This window comes from Gymnoscopelus microlampas (genome assembly GCF_963454915.1).
Source record: "Gymnoscopelus microlampas genome assembly, chromosome: 3".
NCBI classification, from domain to species: domain Eukaryota; kingdom Metazoa; phylum Chordata; class Actinopteri; order Myctophiformes; family Myctophidae; genus Gymnoscopelus; species Gymnoscopelus microlampas.
The window spans coordinates 32,982,135-32,996,823 of NC_139940.1; the positions used below are offsets into that span (position 1 = coordinate 32,982,135).

General features: G+C 41.8%; 1 protein-coding gene across 3 annotated transcripts in view; it reads left to right on the forward strand.

The window, feature by feature from the left end:
* The window catches only part of triob (trio Rho guanine nucleotide exchange factor b), a 154,961-nt gene that overhangs the window by 100,916 nt on the left and 39,356 nt on the right, over positions 1-14,689 (forward strand). For all 3 annotated transcript variants that reach the window (XM_084053314.1, XM_084053316.1, XM_084053315.1), the window contains 15 exons: positions 999-1,091; positions 1,292-1,441; positions 3,399-3,513; positions 4,244-4,359; positions 5,486-5,608; positions 6,518-6,712; positions 8,650-8,765; positions 9,933-9,999; positions 10,533-10,642; positions 11,370-11,439; positions 11,738-11,827; positions 12,149-12,241; positions 12,499-12,610; positions 12,984-13,174; positions 13,453-13,554. In XM_084053314.1, the coding sequence (XP_083909440.1) occupies positions 999-1,091; positions 1,292-1,441; positions 3,399-3,513; positions 4,244-4,359; positions 5,486-5,608; positions 6,518-6,712; positions 8,650-8,765; positions 9,933-9,999; positions 10,533-10,642; positions 11,370-11,439; positions 11,738-11,827; positions 12,149-12,241; positions 12,499-12,610; positions 12,984-13,174; positions 13,453-13,554 (1,743 nt within the window). The remainder of the gene's footprint in view (positions 1-998; positions 1,092-1,291; positions 1,442-3,398; positions 3,514-4,243; positions 4,360-5,485; positions 5,609-6,517; positions 6,713-8,649; positions 8,766-9,932; positions 10,000-10,532; positions 10,643-11,369; positions 11,440-11,737; positions 11,828-12,148; positions 12,242-12,498; positions 12,611-12,983; positions 13,175-13,452; positions 13,555-14,689) is intronic.

A 14,689-nucleotide genomic window follows, 5' to 3' on the forward strand; every position in this document is an offset into this window, starting at 1 on the left:
TACACAAGTCAGGAACGATGTAAATTGGGAACGATGCCAGTTTGGAATGCATGCCCACCCGGTTATGCAATACCCATTATACCTGCACTCGCTGTACCCAGCTGTGTGGAACCTGTTACCACAGTTAGAAACAGGCGCCAGCCTACTCGGGAGCGACGGAAGTTGGGAACGATGCCAGTTGGCCATTGCACACTCTGCACTGCACACCCTCGGGTCGTCTGAGTCACACACGCCAAGTTTGAGGTCAAACGGTTGGATGGTGCCCGAGTTATGCCCGAGACAGACACACACAGAGATTCAGATTCAGAGAATTTATAGATAGATGTTGGTGTTAATCACATGTTTGCTTTAACTGAATGGCGTCGTTCTCCCATGCGTGTGTGTGTGTGTTGTGTGTGACTCTCTCTATCTGTGTCCGGTGTGCGTGCACGCATGTGCTCATGCAGGTGTGTTATCTGTCCATCTGTTCCCCCCCCCCCTCTCTCTCTCTCTGTTTGCACATGCATCATATGGATTGTGTGGTCAGTCATAGCTGACTAATGTATGTCAACTTGTCACTGTAGGAACAGAGGTTACATAACATTTGAAATGAGCCACAGCTAGCAGCAGATCCGATACACCGGATGGACAGCTTGCACCCAATTGTCTAGCTGCACTCCATAGCCTTGCAGACACATATCCCATAGCCTGGAGGGACGGTTGATCTGAGATTATGAATTCACAAAAATAACATGTGTGTGTCCGTGACCAATGTGAAAAATATTCAGGATTTGAGCTCCTTGGCCTGCTGGCAGTGTAAACAAGAAACATACAAGTACATCAACTACGCTGATCAGTGCAGTAGTTTGCAATATTAGCTGACTAACAGACTGGACAGACTAACACACAGACAGGGGCAGATGCCTAAAGGAAAATAATATGCTCAGTGGAGTGAGGTTTTGTGAAATGATTTATTTGATTTCAGCGAATAAAATGTTGTGTCTGTGTTTGGACTGTAGGTGGCAGACCACTGGCAGCAACTGATGCTGAAGATGGAAGACAGACTAAAGCTAGTCAACGCGTCGGTGGCATTCTACAAGACCTCTGAACAGGTATGAACATGTGCTGTACCTACACACCTGTTCATTTAACTCAGAGAGTGTACAAATGGAATCGGAACCTGTAAGTGCCCTGTAATGGTTCCATTAAGTACACTTTCAGAGTTACAAGTGTGTAACTAAGGATCCATTTGGTTCCATTTGTACACTTTCAGGTGAACACTGAGCATAGTTAATGTGTATCTGTGTTGCAGGTGTGCAGTGTGTTGGAAAGCCTGGAGCAGGAGTATAAGAGGGAGGAGGACTGGTGTGGCGGGGCTGATAAACTGGGCCCCAACAGCGAGACGGACCATGTCATTCCCATGATCAGCAAGCACCTGGAGCAGAAAGAAGCCTTCCTCAAGGTCAACAATCAGTCTATTTATGAGGGTTGTAACAGTTAACAGAAATCATGGCACGATACGATACAGAGGTGTTCAGTATATTTTCTATATAAGAGACATAAACATTAAGTATGATCTTTTTTACTTTGTGACAGTGACAGAGCTATTACTGACCCATCTGTTGGGGTGTATTCTTAGCAGCATACAGTATAAAACTAAAACAGCTCCATGTTACACATTAAATGCAGTATAGTTATAAAACTAAATACAAACAATAGACGGGTTTCCTGTTAGTAAACATGAGAGGAATATGACCGCGCAGAGGAGGGGGAAGCCTATGGGTGCGTTTGGAAATTACGCACCGGAGCACACTCGCCTATTAGTTTGTATTGGCCAGTGCGCTCACTGCCGCTCAGGGCTGTATTTTCGAACGCGCCTTTCACCCGGGCATGCGCAGATTGCGCATTCTGCTCTGTGATGACGTCGCGCGGAAATCCGTCTATAGGCTCTATGCACAGCAGCCATTTTGGAGAGAAATTGGGCCTCTGCTTACTTCCTTCACAGGTGTTACCAATGATACTAATGAAGGCTCTGTTCCATTCTGGTCAAACAGAGGCAGGGTGCTGATATTGTGCATGTTGGCTCACTAGAAACACTAGTGGGTCTCAAAGTGTGGTCCAGGGACCCTCATGGTTCCTTGAGGGGGTGTAACTCTGAGAGTGTACAAATGGAACCAAATGGACCCGGGAGGGTCCATTTGGTTCCATTTGTACACTCTCAGAGTTATGGGGGTCCTTGAAATGTAAAAGTTTGAGAACCACTGTGCTACACTAAAAGGAACAGAGCCTTCATTAGGATCATTGGTAACACCTGTGAAGGAAGTAAGGAAGGGGCCCAATTTTTGTCCAATATGGCTGCTGTGCATAGAGCCTATTACGTTTTTGATGGGCTTGTGAAGATGCAGTGTAACAGGGCTCAATTACATTAAGAAGATTCGTAATGCCTGCATTTTGCAATACAGAGCATGTATCATATCCGTGGCAATAAATATACCAATCACCGTGGTGATTTATTTTTGCCCTGTTTGAATCAGGTGGGTATGGGTGCCAAAATGCCACGGGGATGGTTTGCAGCGTGTATCTCACTCGTTGTTTGACTCACTGGGGTAATGTCGACTGACGTTACAGTAAACCGCTCATGCTCGACATACCCTTGTCTTTTTCTCAGCCACTTTCTTGCCAATAATGCCCTCGTAATTCACAGGGAACGCCACACCTGCTGATGTTCTGTTTCTGGTCTCTCTATCATTAGCGTAGCGGGCCTCTCAGCTTGTCCCTGTGACTGGAGCTGGGTTTATTTTTGGGGGGGGTGGGAGGGGCAGACAGCATGCTGCAACTTGCCTGATGTGACGTCATATGGACCGCCTTAAGCGCAGAGCACATTGTTCAAAGTTGATCAAAAAGAGCATATTGTTCTGTTCGTAGTGCGTGCCGAACAGAAAGCTGGTTCAATATGAATACTTGTATTGTTACACCCCTACTATTTTTTGTATCTACCAATGTTTTCAGCCTGTACTTTATGGTGTTCATTACATTCCAGTTTCTATCTTCTGTTTAAAATGCTTAATTTGTAAATGTTCACTGTCTTTATTCAGTGTAATAAGCGTAATGCACCAACCATAGGCATTATGTACAGTATATTGTATACCACACACACACACACACACACGCACGCACGCACGCACGCACGCACGCACGCACGCGCGCGCGCGCGCGCGCGCGCGCGCGCACGCACACACACACACACACACACACACACACACACACACACACACACACACACACACACACACACACACACACACACACACACACACACACACACACACACACTGTACAGTATATATATCATGTTTTCATGAAGCCTTTAACTTTATGTATAGAAGTAATCTTGTTGTGTTAATGCTTTCCATGGACAGGCCTGTACGTTAGCCAGGCGTAACGCTGACGTCTTCCTGAAGTACCTGCACAGAAACAGCGTCAACATGCCGGGCATGCTGGCCCATGTCAAGGCTCCTGAGACTCAGGTCAAGAGTAAGTATTGGATCCACAAGGCTTTCTTTCTGTGTGAGCAGAGTCTTCACCACACAGTCCACTGTAAAATCCTGGGTGTTAAGTTAACGGGTCTATTTGGTTCCACTTGCACACTCTCTGAGTTAAATTAAAGGTGTAGTAATATGTTTTTGTCCAAATAAGCGTTAAATAGCTCTATAGTCTGGTAGTAAACATTACTATAGTATGTTTGTTCAGTAATAGGGGTCTGCCTGTCTCCCTGACCTTAAAAAAAACCCTAGATCAGATCGGGATATCAATATTATCCAATCAGGAGAGAGAACTCATGCAGGAAACAGGGTACTCTCTCCTGACTGGATGAAATTGACAACCCACCTGAAAATGTATTTTCTGTTTATTAAAGAGCTGGAGAGACGGAGAGGCCCTGTTACTGAACACACATGCTTACTATCTGAATATAGATTAAAGAGCTATAACTTTTCCACAAAACCTTTTTTTGTTTTAACCAAAAAACATCACTTACATTGCCTTTAACACTCGGCTGCTCCTCTTACTGTGTGCTCATGTTTGCTCCTAGCAGCATAATGAAGCATCACCATTAAACTCCAGCTACACTATACGTGAACAGGGAGCCCTTTCAGACTCGGGCACGAGAATGAATAAGTGCTCTTCATCCGTGTTTTGATATGCTTCTGTGCAACTTCATGGCTGGATGAATGACGTCCTGTGTTTGCCTGCATTGTTTCGTCAGACATCTTGAATGAGTTGCTCCAGAGAGAGAACAGAGTGCTGCACTTCTGGACCATGAGGAAGAGGAGACTGGACCAATGTCAACAGTACGTGGTGTTTGAACGCAGCGCCAAACAGGTGGGTTCACTGTGCGTGTTCGTGTTTGTGTTTGTGTGCGTGTTCATGTTCGTGTTCATGAGTGTGTGTGTGTGTGCTCACGCGCGCATGTGTGTGTGTGTGTGTGTGTACTGTAGTGTGATGTGCCGTGCACATAGAAATCCATGCATGTACACTGTACATACATGCATGGATTTCTTTGTGCACGGCACAGCACAGTGAGTAGCAAGAAATCTAATCTTTCATTACGATTATTTGTCCATTATTTCAGTTACAACTGAAAACTGTTTTCTCTGCACTGCTGCTTTTTATGTGTCTGTAATGGTGCAGTGTAAAGGAGGTTTTCAAAATACAAGTTATGGGATTCTTGGTCACAGCACATGACTCTCACATCATATCACATGTATCACACAGAAGGTTTGATATTTTATTACTGAGTTAAGGACAAATATGCTCTGACCTAACATGTATCTGAAATGCTGGCTAAAGTAACTCCATAGAGAGAGTTTGGGCATTTGTGAGTTTTTAGTGGCAGTCATGGTGCCTATTACACCTACTTGATCGGCCTTTGCTAGGAAACTGTTGCTTTTCACTTTTCGAATGTTGTATTTAGTACAAACACAACATGTTCAAATGTTATTACTGCTGCATTTCAGTCCAGCTTATTTTCTTCAGTCCCACAAAAGGGGCTGTAGAAAGGCGGCCGTAGCTCAGCCTGGACAAACTCTGAAACTTGCAAATGAAAATGACAGTCATTTTGCTCCCTCTGGTGGCGTTGGGGTAGTAACGCAGCCAACACTGGAATGTGACGGTTAAGAAAACTGGCAGTTTTTAGGCCATGGCTAATAAGGTTTTTACCCCCAGGATCCAAACTCGTCCTGGTCGAGTCCTCTCATCTGTGCCTCACTGGTCCAAATGGGTCATGTACGGCCAATAAAGCCACTGTCCTGGTGGCCCAGTTAGAAAGTAGAACAAATGCAAAACGGAAGAATTTAAACTATGTACTGTAGAGCCATGTAGATTTCCAATTGAGCAATGGTGAGAACGAGTAACTTAACCCATTGAGACCTGAAGCCGATTCTACATATATGTTCTTTACCCATTTATTTCTATGAGGTCTACTTACTTGACACTGTCCTCACTTTAGGCCCTGGAATGGATCCATGACACTGGAGAGTTCTACCTGTCCACTCACACCTCCACTGGTTCCAGTATACACCACACACAAGAGCTTCTCAAAGAACACGAAGACTTCCAGATTACAGCCAAGGTGTGTGTGTATGCATGTGCATTTGAACCAGGCAGCATGTTTGTTTGTCTGTTTTTCACTTCTTAGGAAAAGTTCCTAAAACTAAGTTTTATCTTAACTTGCAGTTTATTTTCTTCCTGTTCCTGCAAATGTATGATAGCACATTTACATTTTTCGAACCCTAAAATCCCTATTCTGGAGGGAACATTCAACAACAAATTGCTGATCTACAAGTTCCCAATCCATCGACGCATTGTGAGCTTGTACATCGGCTATTTTCGACGAAGAGACTTGGTGTCAGGAGGAAAAAAGAGCGGACCAAGTATAGAGGCGACCCACCCTGGTCAAGTTCCCCAAGTAATGAGGGTTCAAGTGGTTAAAAAACTAGCCAGAAATCACATGAACATTTGAATAGTATTCAGAAGTGGAAAACGGGTCAGCTAGATATGTATTTGTGCCAGATGCTATGCTTGTTGTGTTGTTTGTGTCCATGTCAGTATGTCTGTGTGTTTATGCGTGCGCTTGCATACCCCTGTTCTCTTCTGTGAGGCCCATTCCCAGGGCAGTGTATTGTCCCGTCTGTCTGTTTGCTGTGTCACCATTATTGTGTAGCTGTACCAGCCATTATACTCATCAGATGACACACCCATCCCTCTCTCTCCCTCTCTTTTCTTCCATCTCTCTCCACCTCTCCCTTTAACCTGTCTACCTATCGCTCCTCATCTGTTCTTTCTCTCTAACAAAAACGATCCCATCTCTATCTCTCTCTCTCTCTCTCTCTCTCTCTCTCTCTCTCTCTCTCTCTCTCTCTCTCTCTCTCTCTCTCTCTCTCTCTCTCTCTCTCTCTCTCTCTCTCTTTCTCACACACCACCCCTCCCCTCTTCCCCTCCATCCGTTCCCCTGTCCTTTATTATTTCTCTCCGCGGACAGCAAACCAAAGAGCGAGTGAAGTTGCTGATCCAGTTGGCAGATGGGTTTTGTGACAAGGGGCATGCCCACGCCCTGGAGATAAAGAAATGGGTGTCCTCTGTGGACAAGCGCTACCGGGACTTTTCTGTCCGCATGGACAAGTACCGCACCTGTCTGGAGACAGCCCTGGGCATATCCTCCGACTCCAACAAGGCTGTGAGTACTCCAGATCGCTGGGATTCAGCTGAGCAAATCTCATCTCCCCCTGACTGGAGGGATCGGTCTTTTAGAAAGAAAAGCATGTGTTGCTCTCTTTTGGACTGTATGTAGCTAGATTATAGTCTATTTGATGAGAGTTGACACTGAGAGACTGATGCATATTTTTTTTATTGTGCAAGACTTGTATAACCAGGCTTCAGTAACACTACGCCTGGACTGTAAGCCCCCACATATTTAAAGAAAGAAAGGGAATATCTTATTTTAAAGGAAGCATCAAATGTATTGTATTGTCCATAGCTTCTTTCAGTTAAGTTGACATTTCCCATTGTTTACCTACATGTATAACTTTAGTTTAGGTGTATTTGGAATTATCATTTGACATTATTATGTCAAATCTCATCATATGTAATTATGACAGTTCAGAATCTAGAGTACAGAGTCAAAAGTCCACATATCAATCTTTCGTCATTGTTTCTCCCAACTAGCACAATGAGATGTTACATGGTTATATACTTTTCTATTATTTAACCAAATAAACCCTAGCGTCCCGTTCAGTGAAAAAAGCTGATCTACAAGCTCACAAGGTGTCCAACGCGTTGTAACCTTATAGATCGGCTAATATCAGCAAAGAGATTCGCTGATATTAGGGGGAAAAGGAAGGGACCAAGTATAGACCCATGAGATCAACAATTAAGTGGTTAAAGATTAAAGAAGAACTAGTCCATACTGAGGGCACAACCCTCAGGTAGGCAAACTATTTGCATACCTGACTACAGATTTCAAAGCCCATGGAAAATTGCTAATAAGCATTTTAAATATGGGGAAAAGTTACAAATCATTTTCAATACATTTTAAAATACCAACCCACAGAGAAGAAAAACACATGTCACATCGCTGTAGCATGCTGTGTGCTACTGTGGGTTCTTGCCGACACAACTTATGAAGACTGTTTCGTAATTAAAGCTTCTGCTCTATATTTAACACACAAACCTACATATTGGTGCACCAAGTCTGTAGGCAGCGTGCGCCCAGCCTTGGATCTGCTGCTTACTATGTGTTTAAATCAAAGTCCTTGACCTTTACAACAGTAGTTCTCAAACTTTTTTCATGTCAAGGACCCCCACATTGATACATATATTTGGCCGTGGACCCCATCTAAACAAGCTTAAACATTGGGAAACGTTAAACATGGGCTACCCCACTCTTCATATGCCAGTGGTCCATGCACATGCAAGTTCAGTTTCCATTGGTCAACCCGCTGAGGAGAAAAATGGATGAGGTCAGACTCAGAATGACAGACAGAAGGACAGAGCTTTCCTCATGTTATAGTAGGACAGTAGGATAGGATTGTAGGATTATAGTAGGATAGTGGGATAGGATAGTATGATTATAGTAGGATAGGATAGGACAGTAGGATTGCAGTAAAATAGTAGGATTAAGGCAGTAAAATCTTTTAAGCTTAGATATTAACCCTTTAAGACCTGAGGACCCGATTCTACAAAGAAGACATTTAATGTCTTCTAAATCCTAAAGGTTTTCTGGAAAAAAAAACACGTTTCTATATCAGTGGTTCAAACTTTTTCATGTTAAGGACCCCCAAAATGATATGTTTTGGCCACCGACCCGCATCTCAAAATATTTTGTTCCAGGGACCCCCCAGAAGTAGATTTCAGTCAAAACTTTCCCTTTAAAATATATATATATATTCAAATATTTGCACAAATGTTTGAGATTTCAAAAATAGCAGATCTACAAGCTCGTAGCATGGCACCGAGTGCCACGCTATAATGAGCTTGTGCAGTATATCTGCTATATTTGAATAGCCAAATAAATCTTAAAATGACACCGATGCGTTCCTGGTCTTAAAGGGTTCATTGAACATTGTGTCTGATTGTGCCCTCACGTTTCCTGGTTTGTTATTTGTTGTTTTTCAGAGTAAAGGGCTACAACTGGACATCATCCCTCCCAGCGCTCCAGGTTTAGAGGTGAAGCTGAGAGATGCTGCTCATGAACTCAATGAGGAGAAGAGGAAATCAGCACGACGGAAAGAGTGAGTGAAACACACATCTCACAAGTGTGTGCAGAAGAATGGGAATTGTATTCGGTCATATCGACGTCTTTAAAATCTTGGGAACTGAGCAAACATGGTAAAATAGCTGATCTACAAGCTCGAGCTTGTAGATCTGCTATTTTCAAAAGATTTTAATACACTTGTGAAATGGGACATTCTGCATAATGAGTACTTTATACTTTTAGTACTTTAAGTACATTTTTATACCAATACTTTTGTACTTTTACTCAAGAAAATGTTTAATTCCGGATCTTTACTTGTAACAGAGTATTTCTATATTGCAGTATTGATACTTTTACTTAAGTATAAAATGTGAGTACTTTTTTCCACCACTGCCCCTAACTGTTACCCGGATGCTGCCTCCCGTAGAGCAGCCGACTGTTCCTAAATAGCTAGGATGGGTTAAATGCTGAGGGCAGTATGTGCAAATATACATGACAAATACCCCAAAGGAGTGGGGACCATATTATGGGACCATATTCATGCATGCTTGCATCCTTCCATACAGAGCTCATGCCATATTAAACTTCAAAGCCATCATTTGGAAACAGCTAGAGGGTAGAATAACGAGGCTGTTAAAAATAAATGTGATCAGGCTTTAAGACTAGCTTCTTTTTACTCTTGGGGTCTGTGTTTGAAGTTTTTGTACTCCATGTGATTTGATAGTTTCATATTCAGGTCAAAAGTTGTTCAACACTGCACAGCCTGACAACTTTACACTTGATTTTATTACCTTAGTAAACCCTTTCATAAACAATTTATGTTTTCAATCGCTAGTTTTAAGTCTTTTTTAAATCATCATGATATGCGTTTAGTAAATTATGGTCCCATACATGTTTTAATTAATGATAAAGTAGGGTATGTTTCCAGGGTTTCTACTGGTTCTACTGAGTCCTTGCTGCAGTTGCAGCCAATAGCATTCATTTCCGTTATCATTGTGGACCAGATGTAGAAAGATGGCGGATTTGAAATCGCTGAAAAATAGGCTTGATTTACGGTCTGTAGAAACCAATGGCGTCACTTTATCCATTATTTTTTACGGTCTATGGTCAGGATTTAGAAGGTGTTTTTAGAATCGGCCTCAGGTCTAAATGGGTTAAAGACCACTCAAGGAGAATCATCTCTTCTCTCAATGTTTCTCTCCAGGTTTATAATGGCTGAGCTCATTCAAACAGAGAAGACCTACGTCAGAGACCTACGAGAGTGCATGGATGTAAGTATTATGCAAGACCCCATAAACCTGTAAAAGTACAATACAGTAGTAAATACTACAGAGATAAATGAAACCATATCTCAGAAAGTTTTCTATTCTATACATTTTACTTCTCTTCCCTGCTTGAGGTGGCGTGTGATTGAGCCTCATTTATTTGGTCTATGACTATACAGTATATATCTCACAGTAACAAACAGTTATTAGTTATAGTTAGTTCTTTTGTTGTGTTAGTGTCATTTCCCATTTACTTTCATTGCTCAGTTCACTACTGACATGAGATGTGTTATAAGTGTTATACTATATCACATGGCGGTATTATCGGGTCGCACTGAGACGGCAAAATCCTGAAGGTTTATTTAACTCTCGAGTGTGTAAATGTACCCGTATGTACATTTTACACTCTCAGTACAATATGTGTGTTTCAAGGGGTTATGTAAAGAAAGCAACTGCTAAGATTTCTCTAATGCTCCGAAATACTTGATTTAAAAAAAAATGTGTTGTTGTTTATTTCTACTTTGTGTGTGTTTCTCTAGACGTACTTGTGGGAGATGACCAGCGGGGTGGAGGAGATCCCTCCGGGCATCGTCAACAAGGAACACATTATCTTCGGCAACATGCAGGACCTCTACGAGTTCCACCACAAGTCAGTACAGAGCCACACTATGGTTCAACTAGCCGATCGATCTACATCGACACGTTGTGAGCTTGTAGATTGGCTATTGGCTGTTTTTAAAAATAGTAAAAAATGCCAAAGAAGTTTAGGGATAATGGGTAAGGCACTGGCGAAAATAGGGCCCTATTTGTATTAAGCCACTGGTTCTCAATGTGGGGTCCAGTGCCCCCCCCCAGAGGTCCTTGAGGGGGTTCCAGTGGGTCCTCAGCCAAATGATTGATAGTTAGGATAGGAGCCAAATGGACCCATACAGGTTTGTAATTCCAAGAGTGTACAAATTGAACCAAATTGACTTACTGTATGGGTCCATTTGGTTCCATTTGTATATTCTTGGAGTTAAATTAACACAGTTTTTCAGTGTAGATAGGGGTCCTAGAGATACAAAATGTATGCATATCAAAACTGGGGGTCCTTGAAAGGTCAGTGTCCAACTCGGTTGTATTTTTGTTGTGATCTGATCTGCACAGTTAGTGTGTTTTATAATGACCAGTTCTGCACCATCATGTAGTAAGTTAAACATAGATGACCGTGCGTGGACCCCAAACCTCAAATGTCACCACTGCTGCAAAACGTCACAGGAAAAAACATTGGTTTCTGCATTTTGGCAGCATGCATTGGCCCAGAAATGATGGATATACTTAGATCTCCTCACACTTAAAAAAATAAATAATAATACTGTATTTCTGTCCACATGCAGTATCTTCTTGAAGGAGTTAGAGAAGTATGAGCAGTTGCCGGAAGATGTGGGCCATTGTTTTGTCACTTGGGTAAGAGGACTCCAGATCACTACCTTTTAAGCTGAAATTGTACATTTATACTGTAATTTCATAATTTCCATGAATTTGTTTTGATAATGATTGATAAAAAATAATAATATATATATATATATATATATATATATATATACAAAAATGTATATTTATAATAATATAAAAATGTATATATATTTCAGCATGTTCTTATCTAGCCCGATATACAATACTCCAATACTCCAAAGTAAATAGTACGATTAAAATCTTTTTGTAGATCTTGTGGTGATCTTTTACTGTATGTTGTTCTGTTCAGGCGGATAAGTTCCAGATGTATGTAAATTACTGTAAGAACAAGCCAGACTCCACCCAGCTCATCTTGGAGCATGCTGGACCCTACTTTGATGTAAGTGACATGTTTTTTTGCTGTTATTAATATGCCTAATAAATATATGTATAACCTTAGGTTCAGTTTAAATAATGCTGGGTTTGAGTTTCATCAAGTTCAAGTCATTATCTAAAAGAATGAATGTTGGAGTTTAAAATATATCAAATACATGAGTGGTGTGAAATATTTGCGGTTCAAATTATTTGGTTGATAACACAAAAACAAACAAAAAACAAGCTAATGGTTTTCATTTGTTCATTTTTGCCAAATGCTTTAGAATGACACTGTGATGGGTGCGATATGAAAGCATTAGCTCATTTATTTATTTTGTATTTGCAGGAGATCCAACAGAGACATCGTCTTGCTAACTCCATATCCTCCTATCTGATCAAACCAGTCCAGAGAATCACCAAGTACCAGCTGCTTCTTAAAGTAAGTAATGCATTTACATGTGTTTATCAATAATGTGGAAATTGGTAATTGGTAAAACCGTAAATCAGTGTATCTTAAATAGGAGGTTCAGGGACCCTCAGGGTTCTTTGAAGGGGTTCTAAAAGGGTCCTTACAGGTCTGTGTACACCACTGTCCGAGGTGTAGCGGTCCTTGAAATTAAAGTGTATGAGAACCACTGCTGAAAATAAATAAATAAACGTGTTTGTGCGCTTGCTTGTGTGTTTTTTAAATGACAGGAGCTGTTGACATGCTGTGAGGAGGGTAAAGGTGAGATCAAGGATGGTCTGGAAGTAATGCTCAGTGTCCCTAAGAGAGCTAACGATGCCATGCACCTCTCCATGCTGGATGGTGAGTACTGCTCCACACACACACACGCGTACACACACACGTGCACACGCACACACACACACACACACACACACACACACACACACACACACACACACACACACACACACACACACACACACACACACACACACACACACACACACACACACACACACACACACACACACACACACTGGTACTACAATTACTTTTATGAATGCCATTTTTACAATTTCTTGCCATTTTTAACCCTAAAACTAAAGCCAAGAATAGCTGTTCTACAAGTTCACAACTCGTCCGCGCTGCGACATGTTGTGAGCTTGTAGATCTGCTTTTTCCGGTGCACAACACCGGCACACAACTAAGTGTAAATTCTGTTTCACCGTCCCAGGTTTTGATGGGAACATAGACAACCAGGGAGAGCTGATTCTGCAGGAGTCCTTCCAGGTGTGGGATCCTAAGACTCTGATCCGTAAGGGTCGCGACCGGCACCTCTTCCTCTTTGAGATGTCACTAGTCTTCAGCAAGGACGTCAAAGACTCCAATGGCCGCAGCAAGTACCTCTACAAGAGCAAGCTGTTTGTAAGTCATCGACTCTGGATTCATATATTGCAATATTTTGTAGCCATATTAATAATGTGGACTCTTAATTTGTAATTTCTGTTGATGATTATAGTGATTAAATAACAATATAGTGATTACATTTAATTGGTGATCATTTATTTATCAGCAATAGATACATATCACCAATATTATAATGTTAAGTTATTACAACACTTGAAATTCAAATTCTATAGACTCCTTCTGACTCGTTCCTTGCCTAAGCTCTCTGTGTTCATCATTATGTTTATGTCCCACAGACATCAGAGCTTGGGGTCACAGAGCACGTGGAGGGAGATCCCTGTAAATTTGCCCTGTGGGTAGGAAGGACCCCCACCCACGACAATAAGATTGTCCTTAAGGTACTGTATGGCCATTGGCCACGCAAACATGATGATCACTGTAAAACCATGAGTGTTAACTAACTCTGAGAGTGTGCAAATAGAACCAAATAGGCCCTTTTACTTTTAGGTCCATTTGGTTCCATTTGTACACTCTCAACGTTAAAGGTGCAGTAAGTTATATGTTTTTGTTAAAATAAGTGTTAAATAGCTCTATATTCTGACCATCATTGCTATGTAGAGTGTTTGTTCAATAACAGGGTTCTCCCTGTATCTCCAGCTCTTTAGTAAGCAGAAACTGCATTTTTAGGGTGGGGTACAAATGTTATCCAGCCAGGAGAGTAAACTCACACAGGATACAGGATAAACAAGTGAAATTGTAAGTGATGACACAATGAAAGGAGAAAATTGGAACTGGAACACCATAACATTGAAGATGATGAATGGGACTCTCTCCTGATTGGACGAAATTGGCAACCCACCAGAAAATATATTTTCTGTTTACCAAAGAGCTGGAAAGACAGGGAGACTCCTGTTACTGAACAAACACTCTGTAGCAATGATTACTATCTGAATATAGAGGAAAATAGTCAATGCGACTTTGCCCTCAATGCCCTCAATACCCGCATGGTTAAGACGTCTCTTCTCCTCTACTTTTATAACATCTACCAGCCTGCTAACCGCAGCTTAATGCCTCAATGACACGTCATTATTGGCGAGCCAGCTCCATCTGACTAAATACCTCAAAAAGTGAGTGACACCCACAGCCACAATACTAGAGGGAGCGACAACAACGATCTGGTAACATGGGTAAATTCTCCTTCTACTGCACTGCCACCCAAGTGTGGAACGCCCTGACCCCATCCCTTAAAAAATGTGGATCACTGGCTTCCTTTAAAACAGGCCTTTCAGGAGGCCAAAGGGGGAGGTAAATATCACTTCTCCCTTAAGGTGTTCTCTCTACTCTGTACATATAGTGTTTTATATTTTTGCTCTGAGGAAGGCTGAGGGCGAAATGAAAATTTTACTCTTTGCTTCACTGTAATTATAACTCATTAAAAGCTATGACTGCCCTGCAGTCCTCCGCATCGGTCAGCTGGTTTAGCGTCACTGTGTAGGTGTCATCATATTCTAAACCCTACACGTTGTTCTCTCA